This window comes from Gekko japonicus, unplaced genomic scaffold (assembly GCF_001447785.1).
Source record: "Gekko japonicus isolate JY-2015 unplaced genomic scaffold, Gekko_japonicus_V1.1 scaffold1133, whole genome shotgun sequence".
NCBI classification, from domain to species: domain Eukaryota; kingdom Metazoa; phylum Chordata; class Lepidosauria; order Squamata; family Gekkonidae; genus Gekko; species Gekko japonicus.
Window position 1 is genome coordinate 1 of NW_015162514.1, and position 23,384 is coordinate 23,384.

The 23,384-nt window shown below is 50.6% G+C and overlaps 1 protein-coding gene across 1 annotated transcript; it reads left to right on the forward strand.

Moving 5' to 3' along the window:
• Positions 1–284: 284 nt before the first annotated feature.
• Positions 285–23,384, forward strand: LOC107106094 (Golgi integral membrane protein 4-like; the record flags this gene model as incomplete). Its single annotated transcript, XM_015406183.1, has 5 exons — positions 285–493; positions 9,967–10,034; positions 11,232–11,402; positions 14,870–14,941; positions 22,802–23,384. Coding segments are annotated over 5 exons (622 nt in total), but the record flags the coding sequence as incomplete, so codon positions are not given.

Sequence of the window (23,384 nt, forward strand, 5' to 3'; positions counted from 1 at the left end):
GTGCATACTAAAGCACCAGGTACAAACGTGCGAAGGCCAGGAATAATTTATCAGGGTAATCGACAAACCGGCTGGAATGGAAAAAAATTGGCAGGCTGCTGCTACAGCCTCCCAGCTTATCCATCTGAATAAAAATGTCAGCCTGTTTCCTGCAGTGTAGCTTCGGGATCTCGTTTCCTGCTTCAGACAGATAAACCTGGGTGATTCCCAAACCATATTCCCCCATCTAGAACAGTGAGAAGTCCAGAGTAGCTCTGACATCTCTTTCCTTCCTTCCGCCCTAGTTGGCAAGACATCGTGAACAAAGTGAATGCCCAGATGGATGAGGAACAAGCCCCCCTGCAAAGCCTTCACCTGCCCGCCAGAGCCGAGCAAACGTTCTCGAACCGCAATCGAATGCTAAGCAATCAGCAGCAAGGGGCTGAACAGCGACAACCGCGAGCTGGCTGGGAAGCAGGGAAAGGAGGCGCAGATGAGGAGGAACTTCAAATGGGTACCGCTTCTGGGATTTGGGGTGGCCTTACGAAGGCACTGATATGGGCAGACGTAGTGGACTTGAAAGCCAAGGAGGCTTCTGGGATATTTCCACTGAGAATGCATGTTTTGGGGTAGCAGGAGGAAGCAGGGAATCAGGCCCGTAGCTTCGGTGGGGCTTTTGGGGGCTCCGCCCCCTTTCTTAAAGGCACAGCCCCACAAGAATTTCTGTAAATGCTTTTTTCCAGCCGTTTTAAAACATTTTTTTAAAAGGCGTGCGCTCCTTTAAGCAGAGTGAGGTGCTGTAGTTGACTAATTCCCGAACTGAGCAAGGGGGTTGGAGTAGGTGACCTCTAGGATCCCTTCTAACTGTGTCAAGAAACTGGTCTCCTTTAAGAGAGTTGTCCTGCCTAAGTGCTAGCTTTCTTGACTGTAGAAGTCATCACCCCCACCTGCCGGCTTGTTATCAGAATTGCTGCTTAGGCTGGCAGATGTGATTAACTTGCAGCAGCTGAGAACTGTCACCTGAAGTGGCTCACAGCTTCCAATTTAGAGATCTATCCTGGTAACAGCTTTCCATTGGCTAAATGGCTTTTCTTTCTGCACTGAGGACTTCAGCCCCACCAGAAAAACATTTGCCCCACAAGCCACAACATCCTGGCTACGGGCCTGCCGGGAATGGACTGCGTATTCTGAAGAGCCGGAATCTTGGCTTCACCCGCTAGTTCAGCCCCGCATGAGCCTAGACTTAGCCCTAAGGGTTCTTTAACACCTTCTTCCCCAACACAGACGACACCCCGAGGCTTTGGCAGAATTCTCCACCTCAGCTGCTCATGCCTGTTTGCTTGTGTGTTGCTTTGCACACGGGAGTGAGAAGTGAAGATGCATAGTAATGTTCCAGAGCCACCTTTGTTCACACAGCAGAGACCGCTGGGGTTCCGGGATCTTTGGCGATGTCCCGGCTGGGGGGAAAGCAGGGCTATTTTGGGGCAGGAACGCACAGGAACGGAGTTCCGGCTGGCTCCCAAGTTGGCCACACCCGGCAGGAACTCATTAGCATAACAGGCCACACCCAACAGCAGAAACTCATTAGGATTGGCTACATTAGGGGGTGTGTGGCCTAACATGCAAAGGAGTTCCTGCTTCAAAAAAGGCCCTGGGTTTTGACAACAAACAAGGTCAACAGAATAAGAAGCAAAAGGTGGGTGTGGCTGGATGACCACACTTCTGGTAACATGGGGTGTGGCCTAATATGCCATATCCTTTCCCCTTCCCCTGCCTCATTCTCTCATTCTTAGCCATTCATCAACCTACCTTCTATCTACCTCCCATCTTCAGCTACATTTATTTACTTTATTTATACTCCATGTTATTTATTTATTTATTTAAATTTATAACCCGCCCTCCCCGCAAACGGGCTCAGGGCGGCGTACAGATGGGGCCAATGCCCAATACATAAAACATTAAAACTGCATTTTAAAAACATTCAGTGCAACATAAGTGCTCTCCACAACAACTAACAAGGGAACCGATGACGTCACCAGGATGGTATCCTTAGTGGCCACAGCTCCACGCAGTACCACCATTTTTGCACTCACGACGAGTTAGTAATAAGGGCTAGGACAGATAGTAGTAATCGTAGACAGATGGTAACAGTCGTGGTAACAGTCGTGGCGGCTCCTACTCAAACGCCTGGCGGAAGAGCTCCGTCTTGCAGGCCCTGCGGAACTGTGCATCCTGAAAGGAGAGGAGATCCTTGGGATCACGGCGATATATGGGGCCAAATGAGAAGCCGGTTGGGGTTGGGTTAGCTTCCTGAGCAGCTGGTTGTCGGTCGTGAGCATGCAGCTTTGGAACAGCTTTTCATCATTGCGCTGAATCAGAGGAAAGCGACGAATGAATCATTCGCGCATCTGCTTGTAGTATCGTCTTAAGTCATACCGAGATGAAGCAATTGCATATCTCTCTTGTAATGAGAGACATGCACATGAGATGTGGCGGCAGCTTGCACCTCCATCGTGATTAGAATACCGGGCAGGCGCTGGGTCCCAGCCCCATAGCTACAGTGGGGCTATTTGTGGCCCCGCTCCCTTACTTAAAGACATCGCCCCACAGGCATTTGTCCTCACAATGCTTTTAAAATCTTTCTTTTTACAATTTTTAAAGGGCCACACTCCCTTAAGCCCCCTTAAACATTTAAATGCCCACCGGGGGGGGGGATCCTAGTTACGGGCCGGCTGGGTTCAAGTTAAGAACAGCAGCAAGGTGACCTGGACGGAGCTTTGGCAAGCTAGGCTCTTGTGGCCATTCTGCCTGTTAATGGTTCTATCCCAACGGTCCTCCGAGGAACTCTGGGTGGTGCTCCCCTGCCCCCGCCCTTCAGCCTCATAACAACCCTGAAAAGTAGGTTAGGCTGAGAAATCCAAACTGGCCCAAAGTTATTCAGCAGGCTTCAGGGCTGAGTGGAAATGGGAACCCAGGTCTCAGCAGTCTTAGTTCAAAATACTAGACAGTGCATGGAACTGGCTGTTGAAGCAGAGCTGACCTCTGTGGCCAGTGCCATGTTATATACTGTAGATTGCCTCTAGCAAGCCATCAAGGGCCTCATCCAGACGGCCAGGGGTCATTTAGTAGAAAAAGAGGTGCAGGTGCTCGTTAGCATAACTTATTAGCACAACCTATTTGCATATGCCACACACTCTGATGTCACCGGAAGTGTGTCAGAAGGCAACACCCACTGCTCAGGCTCCACTGGACTTTTTTGGATTGCTAGCTATTGGGGGGGAACGACGTGCAGATCTGTCCTCGCAGAGGAGGGAGAGCTAGTACCTGAATAAAACTTGGTCTTAAAGGTGCCACTGGACTGTTTTGGGGTGGGGGGCCGGGGGGGCACTCTGCAACTTACCTGGCTGCTTCTTGCTCTGACTGAGGGCTGGTGGAAGCAGGGGGTGGGGCTTGTTGCATGTGCCCGCCCCCTGGGCTCTTTACTGCCGGAGCTCCGCTCCTGTGCGCTCCTGCAGGAAATGACCCCTGCAGACGGCATCTCTTTAGCGTAGGTCATCCCCAAAATGGTGCCCATACATGCTATGGTTCCCGCCAACATTTTCCTTATTGCCCGCCAAGTGGGCGGGCCAAGTGGAGCTTTTACCCAACAGAATTTATGATTGGCTGGGCAGATTAAAAACAATTGCTTCATCTGCATCTGTCTTTTTTTTCCTCACTGTACGACTGAAGGTAGGCTGTGTGTAAGCAAGAAAATAATTTTCAATGTATTAATTTTTTTAAACACCCTGTTAAACAGAGCGTCTGCCATTTGAGTTATGCATGATTTCACTGCCTCACATTTTCCGGCTGGCTCAGCTTCTTGCGGCAGCCATTTTGTCATTGGCTCCACCCCCTGCAGCAGCCATTTTGTAATTTCTGCCCACCACTTTGTGTCACAATTCCAAAGGTGCTTGCAGGTTCCAAAAGGTTGGGAACCGCCGGTGCAGAAGGTATATAACTCTCCCGCTTTGGCGCTTCCCTACAGATCCCAAAACCTAAAGCGACTTGCGTGTTTGCTACTTCAGGGGTAAAGCCCACAACCGTTTTCAGAAGAAAGTTCCTGCCAACAAAGTGTGGTAACTAAATCTGGCCAGTGTTCCCTCTAAGCTGAGTGAGTGTGAGCTAGCTCACAGTTTTTTAGCCTCTGGCTCACACATTTTTGTCTTCGCTCAGGAAGGATGGCTTCAAAGCAAACTGATTTATGCAGTCGCCAAATTGCTCGCTTGCAACTTTGATACCAGTATCTCACAAAGCAGAATTTTTGCTCACAAGACTCCACAGCTTAGAGAGAGCATTCGATCTGGCCACCTTTTTGAGAGGGAATAGAAATAGTAAGCGGTTGGTTGTTTTGAATTGGGGGAAGCCTTGGCAGCCCACCAAAGAGTTAGGTGGAAGTGTGGAGACATGGGAAAGAAAACAAGGGTCTCTTTTGGCTGGCGGCCCACTCTGCCCTTTTCCACAGAGTGCACACAGCTGGTCCCTTCTGCTTTGATTTGACCCACTTTCAACAAGTCCCCTTGAAAGGATTTGCACTAATTGCTTCACATCAAAGCCAAAATCCTCGCAGAAGGCTCACAGTGTGGGGCAGAGGGGAACATTCGGGAGTCTGACCTCTGTGTCTTTAATTTGGATTAATACCTGAGTGATAGGCTTTCCTGCCCCTGCTATGAAGCCGTCTAATTGGATCCTTTCGGTTGCTTCATCTGTATTTCAAGGGGGAAGGGGAAAATCGCTAAAAACCCAGCAGAGCTGGAAGAATGTCTTAACAATTCGTCTAGCCAGCTGGTCCCATAAGAGCCCTGGCTGTGTTGATGCCGGCTCCTACTTTGGTTTATGGCATTCTTTGTCCCGGTTCCTCCTTTAATGTCCCATGTTGTGTGCATTAAAGTAGTACATCTCTGAACAGGGGCAAAAATGAGCTTGGCTTTGCTGGATCAAACCATCTGTTCAACCATCTGATTCCCCTCCCCATGGCCAACCAGATGCTCCAGAAGACCTACAAGTAGAGGCCCAGAGGGCAAAGTCTCCCGCAATACTGCTTCCCTGGGAACTGATATTTTTTTTTTGGTAAACAAATTTTTTATTTTCTCAGGAATACAACATATAAAACTTTTCATTCTATCAATTGTCTACCCCATTCCCAGTTCCTCCCCTCCCTCCAATGGCTTCCCACAATGCTTCCACCCCTGCTCCAAATTACTTCATATCATCAACAATATCAGTTTCTCATCATTACAATCTAAAGATAACATCGTTTGACTTAATATTGATCTAAACATATTAAGTTTTGTTTCACATCCCAGTTCTTTTCCAGATAAATTTTAAAATCATTCCATTCGATATTCAGAGGTATACTGCCTCTGAACACAGAGGTTCTATTTAGCCATCACAACTAATAGCTGTTGATTGTTTTAGAGGGTAGCCGTGCAGGTCTGCAGTAGTATTCAAGTACAGTAGCACCTTAGAGACCGTCAACATTTTCAGGGTATAAGCTTCCGAAAGCCAATACTCTGACGAAGGGAGCTTTGACTCTGGAAGGCTCATACTCTGAAAATCTTGTTGGTCTCTAAGGCGCTACTGGACTCGAATCCAGCTGTAATAGCTGTTGGCGGACCTATTGTGCTGGCTCTGGCCAGTTGCCACGAATACGATATCCTAAGCTAAGTGCAAAGTCCAAACCAAGCCGAGGAACAGTGCCAGGGGTTGGAATGCCGGGAGATCAATCAGAGTTCTCGGGAGCGAGGAGCGGAGGCCGGCAGCCGGGACAAGGTCCAAGATTGCACGGTTGCATCCGCACCGAGGCAGGTGAGCGTGGCTGCTTATAACTAGACCCTCCCTTCCCTGGGAGGCGACCTGCAAAGACTCACGGCCCCTCACGTTGCCTTTGCAACAGCCAAAGTCTGGCACTCCTCCTTCTCTCCTACCAGCGTCTGGGACATTCAGGTGAGCTAGGTGGGGACTCTGGTCTTGAGGTGTTTCCGACTGGGGGTGCTGGGCCAGGCTCTGGCCCAGGTTCTCCCTCTGACTGCATCTCAGGCTCTTCACCTTGCTGCCCCTCCTGTGCAGATGCTGGGGCCTCTTCTCCCTCAAGTGCTGGCAAAGGTTCCTCTTCTGGGCTGACTCCGGAGGAGGCTGGGTTGCTCCGTGCCTCTTCCTCGTCTGAGGAACAGTCAGCTTCGGCTGAGCCAGGACCCATGCCATGACACCTATCGTCCATGAATTTGTTCCCTTTTAAAGCCACCATCGCTACATCCTGTGGCAGTGAGTTCCACAAGTCAGGGCTGAGAGGTGATGGAAGGTTCCGAACCCAGTCTCTCCCCCGCCCTTGAGTGGGGTTAACATTTTACCCCAAATCTCTTTTGCTGTCCCCTTGAGGAAGGGACAGTGGGTTTGGCTCTCATGGGAGATGATGGGGTGGGACCAGGAGACCCACAAGGGAGGTTATGGGAGCTAGGCAGAGCCCAGGGCTGCCAGGTTTGTTCCTAGTCTGTGGGTTGTTTGTAAACCACACCTGTGTACCTGTGCACCTGTACAGACATTCAGGCAGGGTTGAAGTCGGTTCCTTATTCCCATTTCCTTATCCATCCCTTATTCGTGACTTATGCATGAATTCAACCGAAAACACTGAAGAGAGTTTGAAAGCTCTGAACCCCAAAATAAGGTATGGACCGCCATATATCATACACCCCCACATTCATGGGACCCTCCCCTTCAAGGGGACATATGGTACTTCCTGGTCCAAAGCCTGGTTATTGTGTCAGCTGCTCCAAATTGAGGTGCCCCTAGGACAATCACACAGGCAGACGCTGGGGCCAGGCTGCACCCCCCCAAAAAAATCTTTGGACCACCCCAAATGACACATCCCCATGCTCTGGGGACCGTCCCCTACAAGGAGAAATACAGCAGTGCCCGGTCCAAACACTGGTTCTGGCACCACAAGCTTCTATTTGGAGGGCCTGCAAGATTTTATTTTGGGGCTCAGAGCTTTCAAACGCTCCTCAGTGTTTTAGGCTGAATTCATGAATAAGTCACAAATAAGGAACTGGGACTAAGGAACCGACTTCATCTTCCTTGCAAGCTCTGGGTTTGGAAATTCCTGGAGATTTGGGGTTGATCTCTGGGAAAGGCAGAGTTTGGGAGAGGGAAGGACGTCAGTGTGGCATAACAGAGTCCACCTTCCAGAGCTCCCGTTTTCTCCAGGGGGAAACTGATCTCTGTTGGAGATCAGTTGTTAATTCCAGGAGATCTCCAGGTCCCCCCTTGAGACTGGAAGCTATTCCAGTAGGGATGCCAGCTTCCGGGGGGAGCTGGAGATCCCCTGGAATTACAGATCATCTCCAGATGACAGACATCACTTATCCTGGATAAAATGGATGCTTTAGAGGGTGGACTCCATGGCATTATACCCCACTGAGGTCCCTGTCCTGCCCAGGTTCCACTCCCAAATCTCCAGGAATTTTCTAATCTGGAGCTGGCAACCCTACCACCCACCCCCTGCCAGTAGCCAAGAGGGACCCGGCAACCCTACTTGGGGGCCCAGGAACTCAGTCCAGCCCCATAGAGTTGCTTCCCATCTGGACACACACACCCCCAGCATATCCCTCAGGCCTGCCTCCGTGGAGAAAGTAGGCCTGCTTGTTGCCATGGCAATGGAAGATGCGGCCGTGCAGGTCCCGAAACTGCCGCAGCACAGCTAGGCCCTGAGCGGCAGTCTTGACTGGTTGAGCAGCTGTGTGGTTTCCATGGATACCGGCCAGACTCCGCTGCTGCCCAAGGGGAAGGAAGGCATCCCGAACATACCGATTAGGAAGGGGCGGCTGACTGACTCAGCCCTCTGCCTGTAAAGGAATGGGGCCGCTATGCATGGTTTTCGTGTCCACCTGCGTCACTTGTCAGAATCCATAATCTGTGGCGTTTAAAAACACATCTGCAGACCTCTGCTCCTGTTTCTAGGGACTTTGTGGGAGTCCTCAGGGGTTGAAGGGAACCCAAGCAAAATCTCAACAAGCAAAATCTCAACAAAATCTCTTTTTCCCAATAGGTGTTTCCTACTAGTAATGCTCAGCATTTGCATAGAACCCAAAGGACTTCCAAAACATTACCCATTGTAACTCTTACAAAAACCCTGTTACATTGGTCACAGTAGGCTAGGATTCCATCTGTCACTGTTATGTATGGCGTCCCTGTTTCCCGATGTTAGGACCTGTTTTCTTCCTGTGGCAAATCATTCTCCTTATCTGAACCTTTTTTTGGAGGTGCATTATTAAAATTGCGTTATTAAAATTGCATCAGTCTCCGAGCTGGCATTGTCATTCTCCAAGGTCTCTAGAGAAGTTCAGCTTCTGAGTAAGGAAAGGGGTATCTTGTCTGTTGCGTGAGAGAGCATGAAGTTGAACACTAAGTAGGGCATAGTCTTTCCATTCTATATACTGCAGCCACTGAGGTGTATTTTGGGTGTATTTATACCGGGGTAACTATGTATAGTTATACCTGTTACCAAAAGAACCAAAAAACCCTTTGCTGAGATTGGTGTAGGCCCATCCTTTTCGGAATCAATTAATATGGAAATCCAGAAACCAAGAGCCACGCCATACCTTTTATTAAGACCATCCCAAATAACACAAAACTGTGTGCAAGCTTTCACAATTGTCCAGATTTTTTTTTGTATTTTAAAAAAATATGTGCATGTGTGTGCACGTGAATGTGTGTGCACCTGGAAGTCATGGTGACCTCTGGTTACTGTGTGTACACCCAGAATCAGAGGTCATTTCCTGCAGGAGCGCACAGGAGCGGAGCTCCGGCAGTAAAGAGCCCAGGGGGCGGGCACATGCAACAAGCCCCACCCCCTGCTCCCAGCAGCCCTCAGTCAGAGCAAGAAGCAGCCAGGTAAGTTGCAGAGCCCCCCCCCCGCCCCCTGGTCCAAAACAGTCCAGTGGCACCTTTAAGACCAAGTTTTATTCAGGCACAAGCTCACCCTCCTCTGTGAGGACAGATCTGCACATTCCCCCCCCCAATAGCTAGCAGTCCAAAACAGTCCAATGGAGCCTGAGCGGTGGGTGTTGCCTTCTGACACACTTCCAGTGATGTCAGGGGGTGTGGCATATGCAAATAAGTCATGCTAATGAGTTATGCTAATGCGCTCCTGCACATCTTTTTCTACGAAATGACCCCTGCCCAGAAGTCATGGCAACCTCTGGTGAGTGCCCCCTACTAGGAGCCTGGAGGATATTCAGAGAGGTGGCTGAATAAAGCCTGCCCCCGCCTCCCGCCTCTGGTATTCCAAGGAGGTCTCCCGTCCAAGTCCTTGCCAGAGTCGACCCTGCTTAGCTTCTGAGATCTGACACGATCAGGCTTGCCTGGGCTATCCAGGTCAGGGCAATTTTCCAGAAGTTTTTATCAGGCTGGATGTTCACATACAAAAAATGTTTCAAGCCATGATCTTAAGGCTAGTTATTTGGATCTTAAGAACATAAGAGAAGCCAATGTTGGATCAGGCCAACACTCCGTCACACAGCGGCCAAAAATACCAGGGGCCATCAGGAGGTCCACCAGTGGGGCCAGGACACTAGGAGCCCTCCCACTGTTCCCCCCCCCCCAAGCACCAAGAATTCAGAGCATCACCTGCCCCAGACTGAGAGTTCCTATGTATACCTTGTGGCTAATGGCCACTGATGGACCTCTGCTCTGTATGCTTATTTAATTCCCTTTTGAAGCTGTCCATGCTTGTAGCCGCCGCCACCTCCTGTGGCAGTGAATTCCATGTGTTAATCACTCTTTGGGTGAAGAAGGACTTCCTTTCATCCATTCTAACCCAACTGCTCAGCAATTTCATGGAGTGCCCGCGGGTTCTTGTATTGTGAGAAAGGGAGAAAAGTCCTTCTTTCTCTACCTGCTCTATCCCACACATTTCTACACTGTAACTCAGCATATGTGTGTTTGTGTGTGCAGATGCTGGTATGATTGAAAGAGAAGAGAACTCGCTTCCTCGGAAGGAATCGGTGATCCAGGAACCAATGGTAAGAGGGGGGGAAACTGACTTCTGGGTTAGAATGGAAAAGCCACTTGGGACTTTAAAGCGTGGTCCAAAACGTTAAAACCCAGAAATGTCCAATTTGCTGAAACGGATACAAATCCAAAATTCTAAATGTTCGCAAACTCCAGCTGTGGATTGCTGTCCTGTTTTTAACCTGGATAGGCTAGGATTTAAGTGTGAATGCAACAACGGTCCTGTGTTAACGCGACCTACCATGAGGTTCATTTTGTACGTCACCCCATGGAGTTGATTGGCAAAAAGACAGACAAAAGGAAGCGCTTCTTCGTACTATGTTTAATTCATGTAGAGTAACAAGCATACTGCGATGCACAAGTTGAGTGATCAGCCAGCTGCAGTAGACCTGTCAGCCCGTATTAGGTACATATGCAACCTTCTAACCAAAACTGAACTCAGGGGAAACCACATCTCCACATCTTCTGGTTTGTAGCAGAAGCATGGTGTGCGCAGCCCTTCTTGGCTGGTGCTTGTGACAGTCACAAAGCCACCCCACCCTCAGCAGGGCTGTGCACAGCGCTGATTGGCTGACCCATGTGTTGGTCATGAAGCCACCTTCTAGGAGCAATTTTTAAAGTGTAAAATTGGGGTGGGGAAATACTGACAAAGTTATGAGCAGGCAGACATGCAAAGCACTTGAGAAAGAAAACAGAGCAGACAGCTTGTCTGAAGCTTGTGGGAAGATCAGCACTGGATCTGGAGGTAATAATAATAATAATAATCGTATTGCATTGTGTGTAGCATAGCCAGGAGATCCTAAGATTGTCTGGCAACCCTAAGTTCTAGCTCTTTAGTGTTATGCACCACTAGGTGGCGAACGACAGTAATTTTTTGGGCTGAGAAAGCTCTGAAAGAGTTGTGACTGACCCAGGGTCACCCAGCTGGCTTCATGTGGAGGACTGCAGAATCGAACCCGGTTCTCTGGATTAGAATCCATCGCTCTTAACCACCACACCACACTGACTCTCTGGCAGCTGGTATGTGTGTAGATGGGCAGGATATAAGCCCAGGTAACAGTCACGACTTTAGAAATAATGAACTCAAGTTAATAATCTATTGAACAGCCTCACTATCACTGATTTATGGAAGCCAGCCTTTAATGCTAGTAGGATGCTGCTTGGTGCTGGACCTCACGTAGGTATCACAAACTCCCAATCCTATTCAGGTACCAGAGGATGCTGCCGACCCCGCCCAGGACCCCAACAATCAAGGAGAAGACGAATTCGAAGAGGCAGAGCTGGAGCGGCCTGATGTTGAAGAGAAAGCAGGCCAAGCCAGCCAACTTGGCCATACGGACCAGCCAGCTAAAGACGCCACAAAAGAGAAGATCCCAAAGGTAACCAATCACTTTTGCACGTCGGGGCAAAGCAGTTCCATCTCTGAGCCTGTCAAGTCTTGGAGACCCTAGTAAAGAATTCCCCAACGTGGTGCCCGTGGGCACCTTCCCTAGCACCTACCAAACGTTTTTTAGGAACTGTGCAGAGCCAGGTGGGGCTTTATGCCCAGCAGGTCTTCTGATTGGCCACTGGGGATTTCATTGGCTGTGCAGATCTAAAACAAACTCTGCTATGGCAGCAGCTGCCACCACCATACAAGGATCTTCACTGTGTGACTGACGGCAAGTTGTGTGTACACAAGACAGTATTTTAAGAAGAAGAAGAAGAAGAGAAGAAGAGATTGGATTTATACCCTGCCCTTCACTACCCCAAAGGAGTCTCAGAACGGCTTTCAATCTCCTTTCCCTTCCCCTCCCCACAACAGACACCCTGTGAGATAGGTGGGGCTGAGAGAGCTCTGACAGAAACGGCTCTTTTCCAAGAACAGCTGTGCCAGAACTATGGCTAGCCCAAAGTCATCCAGCAGGTGTAAGTGGAGGAGTGGGGAACCATGCTCCCTCTAAGCTTTGGAGTCTTGTGAGCAAAAATTCAACTTTGTGAGCGACTGGCATTAAAGTCGTGAGCGAGCAATTTGGCTACTGCATAAATTAGTTTGCGCCGGAGCCATCCTTCCCGAGCGAAGGCAAAAATGTGTGAGCTGGAGGCTAAAAAACTGTGAGCTAGCTCACACTAACTCAGCTTAGAGGGAACACTGGTGGGGAATCAAACCCGGTTCTCCCAGATTAGAGTCCGCGCACTTAACCACTACACCAAACTGGCTTTAAAACGCCGTGTCCGCCTTAAAAGGTCAAGCAGAGCTTCGGCCTGAAATGCTGAAGAGTTACAATCAGGGCTCTTTTTGTAGAAAAAGCCCAGCAGGAACTCATTAGCATAATAGGCCACACCAACAGCAAAACGTATTAGCATATTAGGCCACACCCCCTTGTTACCAGAAGTGTGGTTATCCAGCCACACCCACCTTTCCCTTCTTATTCTGTTTACCTTGTTTGTTGTCAAAACCCAGGGCTTTTTTTGTAGCAGGAACTCCTTTGCATGTTAGGCCACACACCCCTAATGTAGCCAATCCTAATGAGTTTCTGCTATTAGGTGTGGCCTATTATGCTAATGAGTTCCTGCTGGGCGTGGCCAACTCAGGAGCCAGCCGGAACTCCGTTCCTGTGCGTTCCTGCCCCAAAATAGCCCTGGTTACTATTAAAGCTATACGTAACCTCCCTCCCTGACATGTCGTGGCTTTCTCCACCTCTTGTGGCATCCATTTTGTCGTTGCGTCCGTCACTCTGTGTCAGAATTACAAAGCTGCCCGCAGGCTCAAGAAGGTCGGGAACCCCCGCTACAGAGAATGAGTGTTTTAGTCTCTGCTATTGAGAATATGATTTGTTGCTCTATAGCACCACCACTGCATGTGGACAGATGGTGGTACAGCAGCCACTAGTTCAGCAAGGTCAAGCGAGAAAGGAGGAACCACTTTGGTCCCACCTGGTCCCTTCGGACTCCCGACTCAACCTCCTGTTCTCGAGCACAGATCGAACTGTTCTCAGACCGCCCGTCGCCACATACCTGCCCTCCCGCTTCCTGGCCGGCTTCCAGATTATTATCCCCGGGACAAGTGCAGAAACACGGGCTTGTTTTGACAGGCTGCCGTGCTTTCTCCGTGTCGCTTGTTCCTCAAGGCGGCATTTTACCTGTCAGAATCTAAAACGGAAAAGTGGTAGGTTGGCCGGGTGTTCTTTTAGAAATAAGGAATGCTCGCGAGCTGACGTTTGCCCATCAAACTTCGTAGCCCGTGGCTGCTTTTGGCTCTGAACTGGTGCTGACGGGGGCTGCGATGTTGTTGTTTTGCTAGCTTGACACCGCATCCTGTGTGGGGAGAGAGAGATTTTGACAGTGTGGGAGAATCAATTGCCTCTGTCCCAACATGAAAAGCTTCAATGTAAAACATTCTGCGCAGTCTCAATATAGTCGCAAACAATGCTCCCTCTAAACTGGGGACTCTTGCGAGCAGAAATTCTACTCTGTGAGCTACTGGCATTAAAGTTGTGAGCGAGCGATTTGGCTGCTGCATGAATTAGTTTGCTCTGGAGCCCTCCTTCCCAGGCGAAGACAAAAATGTGGGATCTGGAGGCTAAAAAACTGTGTGAGCTGGAGGCTAAAAAACTGCGAGCTAGCTCCCACTAACTTGGCTTAGAGGGAACACTGGTTTAAGTTCTGCTGGCTTGTTTAGTGGGGGATAAATTAGATTGTGGATGAATGGCCACAGAGGTTGCGGCAGTCGTATAACTGCTGGGATACCTGTTTGATAGGGTTGCCAAGTCAATTTTTCTTCCTGGCGGGGGAGTCTCGCCAGGCTCTGGGAGCCGTCCGTCGACATGTGTGCGCGCGCAGGCTGCCAGCACGTCACCAGAAGTGACGCGCGACGTCGATCACGTTGAGGGCGTGGCCCCGATCGTCAGAGGGAAAACCATAGAGTTTTCCCTCCGACGATCAGGGCCACGCCCCCAACGTGATCGACGTGGTTGCGTCACCTCTGGTGACGCAGCCACGCTGCGCTTCGGGGGGCAGAGTTCCCCCTGGGGCCCGATTCCGCAGGGGCGGGAATCGGGCCTCCAAAGCAGGGGTTTACCCGCCCCCCCGCCCCCACTTGGCAGCCCCACCGTTTGCACATTAGATGGCAGCCAAGTCAGGGTTTTAAGTTCTAAAGCGTGGAGAGAGAAGACGCCTGCCAAAGAACATAACTGCAACTTTGTGGTGTTAGTCCGGGGTCCCCAACCTTTTTGAGCCTGCAGGCAACTGTTGAATTCTGACATAATGTGGTGAGCACAGCCACAAAATGGCCGCCACAGCTTCACATCAGTCGTGCACACCTTGTGCTGTGGTGGCAGCTGCTGCCAAAAAAAAATCTGCATGGCCAATCTCCAATGGCCAATCAAAAGCTTTGCTAGGCAAAAGCCTCACTTTCTAAAAAACTCGGTGAGCACGACGGAGGAGGAGGAGGAGAAGAAGAGGAAGAAGAGTTGGATTTATACCCCGCCCTTCACTCGGAGTGAGGTAGGTGGGCCTGAGCAGGGGTCATTTCGTAGAAAAAGAGCTAGGGGAACTCATTAGCATAACTCATTAGCATATGCCCCTGACATCACCGGAAGTGTGTCATAAGGCCACACCCCTGACATCACCGGACGTGTGTCATAAGGCCACACACCCCGCCCCCAACGGTCCCGGCCACCGCCGCCGGCCTTGCAGCTCCACTGCTGAGAACCCCATGATTTCCCCCCTGAAATGACCTCTGGGCCTGAGAGAGCAAAACCCTCCATTTTCCGAGACCTGTTTGCTGTTTGTCGCAAGGTATAATCACGTATAATTGACTGAAGAGTGCCTCCTCGCCCTGTTTCTGTCTTTTCCCCAATCCCAGGATGCTGCCAGGCTGAGGAAGGCTGCGGACGATCCGATGGAAGATTATCAAGAAGATCAGGAACAGGATCTGGTATGAAAACCAGGTTCTTTTCTCACTTTTGCCCCTGTGGGGAGGGGGAGTGTTAGCAGAACACGTAAAGGTAAAAGGTAAAGGTTCCCTTGCTCGAAAGCCAGTCAAATCCAACTCCAGGGATGCGGTGCTCATCTCCGTTTCCAAGCCGAAGAGCCAGCGCTGTCTGAAGACGTTTCTGTGGTCATGTGGCCGGCATGACTAGACGCTGAGGCGCACAGGGCAAAACACACAGGCACCAAAATGCGTGTTGTAAAGGCTGTGGGTTTTTTGAAGCTCTCGAAAGATTATGAGGTCGCTCAGAAGATCGGTAATTTTGGCCACACCAATTTAGAGAGAAGAAGAGGAGATTGGATTTATACCCCACCCTTCACTTGGAGTCTCAGAGCGGCTTACAAACTCCTTTCCCTTCCCCTCCCCACAACAGACACCCTGTGAGGTAGGTGGGCCTGAGAGAGCTCTCCCGAGAACTGCCCTTGAGAGAACAGCTCTGAGTGAACTTATGACTGATCCATGGTCATCCAGCACCTGCATGTGGAAGCGTGGAGAATCAGACCTGATTCTCCAGATTGCAGTCTGCGCACTTAACCACTGCACCAAACTGACTCTCCCATGTCTCAGACAGTTAAAGGTCTTTTCCGAACAACCAGAGTCCTCAGGGACTGGACCAGGGGATTCCTGCACGTTCTCTGTCACCGCCCCGCCCAACTACGCAGCCATCTTGTCAATCCGTCTAGCTCAGTACTGCCTCCTCGAACCGGCTGTGGCTCTCCAGGGCCTCAGTCGGGGAAGGGCCATCTTCAAAACCTGTTCCCTGAAATCCTTTTAACTGGAACTGAGCCTCCATCCTCCTCCATGCTGTACCACAGAGCGATAACTAAGGTTGCCAGCTCCAGGTTGGAAACTTCTTGGCGATTCTGAGGTGAAGTTTGGGGAGGGTGGGAGGGAAGAGCCTCAGCCGAATATAACGCCATAGAGTCCACCCTCCAAAGCAGCCATTTTCTCCAGGGGAATTGATCTCTTGTTGTCCGGAGACAAGTTGTGGTTCTGGGAGATCTCCAGGGCCCACCTGGAGATTGGCAACCCCGGCGAGAGCCCTTTTCTGGGACGCCCACGTGCTCGGCCACATCTAGTGCCACTGTGAAGGCGTCATCCCGCTCTGGCTTCATTATGGAACATGACCTTTCCTGTCCCGTCCCCCTTTCTCGTTTTCCGACAGTTATCATGTTTAAGCCACTAGCATGGTGTCTAATAACTATTTAGGCCTCTCTCTCTTTCTGTTACATTTTGGCATTCGGTTAAGAGGTGGGAGGGGACGAGAAGGGAAGCACATTCTGTTCTTTCAGGCCACCCTTCTGTCCTTGGTTGAACCCTTTCGGTATCTTCGCGTCTCCTGAGATGTGCGGATGCAAATTGTATCAGTCTTGGAGCGCCCAAGGAGGCTTTGGTTGTCAGGAGGGCAAGGAGCTGCCCGTTCGTACAGCCTGCGGGGCCCTGTTGAGTGCAGACAGCCGCCTGCTTGTGCCGTTTAAAAAAATAATTTACGCTTCCCCAGCGCACTGGGAAGCAGCTCATATGATGGTGCGGGGAGTAAAGGAGTTTTTATTCCCTTCCCCACTCTGCCCTTGCAGTAGTAGAAGAAGAAGAGATTGAATTTATACCCCACCCTTCACTTGGAGTCTCAGAGTGGCTTACAAACTCCTTTCCCTTCCCCTCCCCACAACAGACACCCTGTGAGGTAGGGGAGGCTGAGAGAGCTCTCTCGAGGACTGCTCGTGAGAGAACAGCTCCGAGAGAACTTGTGACTGACCCAAGGTCATACCAGCAGCTGCATGTGGAGGAGTGGGGAATCAAACCCGGCTCTCCCAGGTTAGAGTCTGTACTCCTAACTATTACACCGAACTAGAACTCAGGGCTCAAACAGTAGGTGGGGGGAAGGGTACCCCCAAGTCTGGAATAAACTGCAAGTCTGTTACGGGACTACATCTGATTTAGAGCATTTCAGAAATGGAATGGAACTTTTGTCCTTTGTGACTCATGAGGTTGTAGGCATGGGATGACGTAGGGAAAAAAAAAAAAGGGTGCTCAGGTCCTGCTGGGGATTACAGGATTTAAGCGATGGGCCAGTAGAGTCTGGAGAGACCACAAAAAAGTATCCCCCCCCCGATAATTAGTTCAGTCTAATCACAATAGCGTCTTTAAATAGACAGAAACGTTAATGGACGTATGACTGACATATAAATATTGCCCAAATCAAATGGATGCTCTACCCTGAAGTATTAACAATTAAAACCCATTTCAACCTGGTCAGTTCTCTGGGTGTGTTGGGAACACCTAGGTCATCTTTGGCAGCTACGGTTGCCAACCACCAGGTGGTGGCTGGAGATCTCCTGGGATCACAACCGACCTCCTGGCGACAGCGATCAGTTCACCTGGAAAAAACGGCCGCTTTGGAAGGTGGGGCCCAGTGTTCCCTCTTAGTGTGAGCTAGCTCTCAGTTTTTCAGCCTCCAGCTCTCACATTTTTGTCTTAGCTCATGAAGGAGGGCTCCAGAGCAAACTAATTGATGCAGTAGCCAAATCGCTCGCTCACAACTTTAATGCCAGTAGCTCATGCTGAGCTGCAGACCGGGAAGGTCTGCAGTTCGGCAGTTCGAGACCCGAGTGTGCCGCATGACGGCCCCAGCTCCTGCCAACCTAGCAGTTCGAAAGCAAGAAAATGCAAGTAGATAAATAGGTACCACTTTGGTGTGAAGGTATCAGCGTTCTGTGCACCTTGGTGTTTAGTCATGCCGGCCACATGACCTTGGAAATGTCTTCGGAAAGCGCTGGCTCTTCGGCTTTGAAACGGAGAGGAGCACGCCCCCAAGAGTTGGAATCGACTAGCTTTTGAGGCCTTTACCTTTGGCTCACAAAGTAGAATTCTTGCTCACAAGACTCCACAGCTCAGAGGGAGCACTGGTAGGGTCTATGGCGTTATAACCTGCTGAGGTCTCTCCCTTCCCCCAAATCCACCCTCCTCAAACTCCAGCCCCCAAAGTTCCAGGTATTTCCCAACCCGGAGCTGGCAACTCTATAGATAGCTTTAAGTCGGTGAAAAATCTCGCTCTTCCGAACCTGCATAAATAGAATCGGGCTCTTCCTGTAATGAAAATATCCCCTTTGGAGAGTCAGAATCCAGCTCCCCTGACCACTGGGGGGTCTTTGTGTGCTGAATAAATATGAAATTCACTACAGATCGGAGAAAACTGGTTGCCAACAAAAAGACTGCTTGGTCTTTTTATCTGTTTATTTTATTTAGCTTCCAAGGTGGAGAATGGCAAAGGGGAGGGGAATTAAAATACAGCTTTAAAATGCGATGGCCGATCAAACACCTATTAAAATATTCAGTTGCTGAAACCACTGCCCAATAGAATTTAACAAAAATAAGTGCAAAGGAAAGCAATTTAGTTTTGAAACAGGAGAGTTTGGAGAGAGACGACCCCCCCTCCCCTCAAAAATGACAACACAGTTGAATCCAAGTGAGCAAGGACGTTTTGATCTCATTAGCTTAAGTGCCAGGTGAATGGTTGAGAAGAAGGAATTTGACAGTCTAGGTTGCCACTGTGGAAAAGGTGGGGTGTGTGCGGATCAGCGCCTCAATGGAAGGTCTTAATGGGCCAGCGGGTTCTCATGGGACCATACAGTCCTTTAAGTACTTCGGTCCAAACTCCATTAAAGTTTCATATGCGATAGCTAGCCCTTTGAATTGTGCCTGGAAGCAGAAAGAAAGTCAGTGCTGTTATTTGAAGACTGGGAGATGCGTTCCTGGCCCACAGTGTCTGCTGGCTGTCTTGCTGTGGCCGTTTGCACCAATGAAGGTCTCTGCACAGTCTTCAAAGTCAGCCCCAGATGGAGCACATTGCAGTAGTCCAGTCTGGATGTGGTGAACGTGGAGAACTACGGCCAGATCCCACCTGTCTCAGAATGGCTCCAAAACCATGCAAGAGGCCCAAATGTCCATCTTTAGAGAAGAGGCTATTGGATTTATACCCCACCCTTCACTACCTGAAGGAGTCTCAGAGCGGCTTACAGCCCCTTTCCCTTCCCCTCCCCACAACAGACACCCTGTGAGCAGTGTTCCCTCTAAGCTGAGTTAGTGTGAGCTAGCTCACATTTTTTAGCCTCTGGCTCACGCATTTTTGTCTTAGCTCAGGAAGGATGGCTCCAGAGCAAATTAATTTATGCAGTAGCCAAATCGCTCGCTCACAACTTGAATGCCAGTAGCCCACAAAGTAGAATTTTTGCTCACAAGACTCCACCGCTTAGAGGGAGCATTGCCTGTGAGGTAGGCGGGGTTGAGAGAGGTCTCCCGAGAACTGCCCTTGAGAGAACAGCTCTGAAAGAGCTTGTAACTGACCCAAGGTCACACCAGCAGCTGCAAGTGGAGGAGTGGGGAATCAAACCCAGTTCTCCCAGATTAGAATCCGCGCTCCTAACCACTACATCAAACTGGCTCTCTTAAACACAGATCTGACAGTATCTCTAAGATTTGAACCCGTTCCTTCCGGGGGGGAAAGCAGCATGGGTCAGAGTGAGCTGAGGAATCGCGGTCCTGTCCGAAGCGATGTTCAATTTACCAAGTTAATGTGCTGAGCCTCCTGTCTCACCACCATCACCCTTCCAGAGTTCCCCTCCCCCAGCTGTGAAGCTCACTGGGTGACCTTGGATCAGTCACTGTCAGCCTGACCTGCCTACCTCACAGGGTTGTTGTGAGAACGGAGGGGGGAGAGCCAACGGGACAGGAGACCTGCTCAGAGTCAGAGGAGAGACGTGAATTTGAGCCACTGCCGTTGCTTCCGTAGAGGCCACTGAAGGGTTGCTAGGCAGCTGGAGAAGATGCTGGGAGCACAGCAGTCCTTGCTGGGAAACATAAAAATTTAACAGCCCCGTCGAAATGCCTTTGGGGGTTGGTCACCTGCCGCTGGTCCAGCGGGAGGTGTATTTTGGAAAGTAGGTCAGGCTGCTGTCTCCGCTTGTTACTTGGGCGGGAGAATTGGGTTGGAAGGGAGGTCGGTGCCCAGTGCCAGGGAAGGGGCAGGTTGGGGTGTTTAAAAAGCCCAGGAGCAAGCCAACCTGATCCATTCAGACCTGGCCAGCAGGGGCGGCTTTGCCACATGTGCTCACCAGCCTCCAGGTGGGACCTGGAGATCTCCCGGAATTACAACTGAGAGCCAGTTTGGTGTAGTGGTTCGGAACATGGACTCTCATCTGGGAGAACCGGGTTTGATTCCCCACTCTCCGCATGCAGCTGCTGGTGTGACCGTGGGTCAGTCACCAGTTCTCTCAGAGCTGTTCTCTCAAGGGCAGTCCTCGAAAGAGCTCTCTCAGCCCCTCCTACCTCCCAGGGTGTCTGTTGTGGGGAGGGGAAGGGAAAGGAGATTGTAAGCCGCTCTGAGACTCCTTTGGGTAGTGAAGGGCAGGGTATAAATCCAATCTCTTCTTCTTCCAGACTACAGAGATCAGTTCCACTGGAGAAAACAGCTGTTTTGGAGGGCGGGCTCTGTGGCATTGCACCCCTCTGAAGTCGTTCCCCTTCCCAACGCTTCCCAGGCTCCACCCCCAAATTCTCCAGGAATTTCCCAAACCAAAGTTGACAACCTTATTAAATGCCACCCAGGGGCAAAGTCTGAGCCAAGCAGCTCCCTGTGGGGCTACCAACCCTGCTGGGGCTCAGCTCGGATTGTGTCTCGTCCTGTGGCAGTGAGTTCCACAAGTGAATCGTGCAAAGGAGTACTTCCTTCCGTCTGTTCTGAATCGACTGCCCACCAGCCTCAATGGGTGCCCCCCCCCCCGGTTTCTTGAAAGAGAAACTTTTCCTCCATGTTCCATTTCCTCCACACTGCGCAAAATTTGGTCGAGCTCTATCGTGCCCCCTCGCCCACACTGCCTTGTCCTAAAGTGGAAAACACCAGGCTCTTTCGTTTTCCTCGCAGACGTGGTGCTCCAGCCCTGTGATCAGGGGCCCTACGGTTTCTTCCTCGCGGCTGGCAGTAGTCTCAGCAGGAGGGAATCCTTGCCTGACCTGCAGAACCCTTGCTTCCAGCCAAAGAGTACCAGCAGCTGCTCACGTACTCAGGCTTGTGATGTAGCCCTGAAAAGGAACCGTTCGGAGACAGACCCCCCCCTGGTCCCATCGACATTTCCAGCGGAGGATCTGTTCCGACTTCTGAACAAACGTCTGATTGAAAATTAATTTTAACTGACTTTTTAAAAAGAAATTATATTAATAATGGAATATAGTAGCCCGATAGTGTCGAATCGACTTAATCACAGACAGAGAGTGCTCTCCTTTTAGAAGACTACTTCTCCGAAAGAACTAAAGGCTGATTTGCAGGCTCACAATTAATTAATTAATTGAAACAAAAAAAAACCTGGGACTGTGCCACATGCAGCATTTAAGACCAATTGACTGATCTCGTGAAAATTACGTGCAGGGAAGGCTGAACAGCGGAGTAGAAAGGGGGGAGAAATCACATTTCGACGTTGCTTCTGTTTTAAAGATTTTTGTACCTTACTCGCAACCGTCAGGTTACCAGAAAGCCAAACACCTGATACAAAAGGTATTAATTTACTTCCTTTATGCCCCACCTTTCTCAGCAGTGAACACCCGAAGAGGCTCACATCATTCTCCTCGCCTCTGCTTTATCCTCACAACTACCCTGTGAGGTAGGCCAGGGCTGTGAGTGGGAGACTGACCCGAGGCCACCCAGCAAGCTTCCGTTGGCAGAGTGGGGATTCAACCCAGGGTCTCCCAAATCCTTGGTCAACACACTATTCGCTACGCCACGCTGGCTTAAGGGTGCTGGAGTCCGTAGCAATTGGATCTCCGATATCTTAGGAAAGACACTACAGTCAGTGTTCCCTCTAAGCTGAGTTAGTGTGAGCTGGCTCACAGTTCTTTAGCCTCTGGCTCACACATTTTTGTCTTCGCTCAGAAAGGAGGGCTCCAGAGCCAACGAATTTATGCAGCAGCCAAAAGGCTTGCTCACAAGTTTAATGCCAGTAGCTCGCAATGTAGAATTTTTGCTCCCAAGACTCCACAGCTTAGAGGGAGCCTTGCTCACAGTGATCCTTTGTGGGATGCAGGTCGTGCACCCAGGAAGATTTCTAGCACCAGGGAGGGAAGAGGTGAAGATGGGGGGGGGGGAGAGACTGCAGGCTGTGCCACATAACTGCTTGCATGTAAAAAGCTAGCACATCAGGGGGAAGAAGAAGAAGGGAAGGGATTGGATCTATACCCCACCCTTTGCTACCCAAAGGAGTCTCAGAGCGGCTCCTTTCCCTTCCCCTCCCCACAACAGACACCCTGTAAGCAACGCCTCCTCTAAGCTGTGGAGTCTTGTGAGCAAAAAGTCTGCTTTGTGAGCTACCGGCATTCAAGTGGTGAGCGAGCGATTTGGCGACTGCATAAATTAATTTGCTCTGGGGCCCTCCTTCCAGGGCTAAGACAAAAATGTGTGAGCCGGAGGCTAAAAAACTGTGAGCTAGCTCACACTGACTCAGCTTAGAGGGACCACTGCCTGTGAGGTAGGTGGGGCTGAGAGACCTCTCTCGAGAACTGCCCTTGAGAGAACAGCTCTAAAGAACATATGACTGACCCAAGGTCACACTAGCAGCTGCATGTGGAGGAGTGGGGAATTTAGGAAGAGGTCTTCCCTAGCCTGGTCTCCAACACCCTAGTTTTCCGGCTGCATGGAGTCCTCCTTTCCCACGTGCGCGCGGGACGGATCGCGAGCTCTCCAAGTCTGCGTGCCCCCACTTTCTCCGTCCATTGGTGCCGCGTTTCAGTCTCGCTCCCTACTTTCCCTCTTGATGACAGGAGGATCACGGCGGGGAGGCGGAAGACGCCGACGACCTGGAGGCGGTCCGAGAAGCCAGAGGCCGAGCGGAAGGAGGCGGCAAAAAAGACGACTACTATTGAGGGTTCTTGCAGCTTGGGGGAGACCTGAGAACTTGGAAGGAGGACCCGGCCTGGCGGCTGCGGCAGCAAAACTGGGCTCATCGCTTGAGCCGCAAGCCCTGAAAGGCGGCACTTCTAGAGACGATCACACTGACAATGCAAACGCAGACGTCTCTGCGTGCCCGGAGAGCGAGTCCAGGTTGGCACAGGAGGCAGCTCTCGGAAAGACTCCCTTCCCCCGTCTCTCTCCCTTTCCGTGGTTTCTTGAGGAAGGGGGCTCGGGGGAAAAAATCAAGATCCCTCTTTGGGTGATTGCTCCCTTCCCTGGTTCAAGAATTATTTTTTAAGATTTGGGACGCGGGGAGGAGCCGACTCTGCGCGACTCCATTACCCTCGGCCTGCTTGCACCGGCCCTTTTCCCGTCGTCCCGGACTCACTCCGCCGCTCTTTAATGCAAGGTCTGGCCATCTTTGTATGAATATATAAAACAAATCCTTTTGGT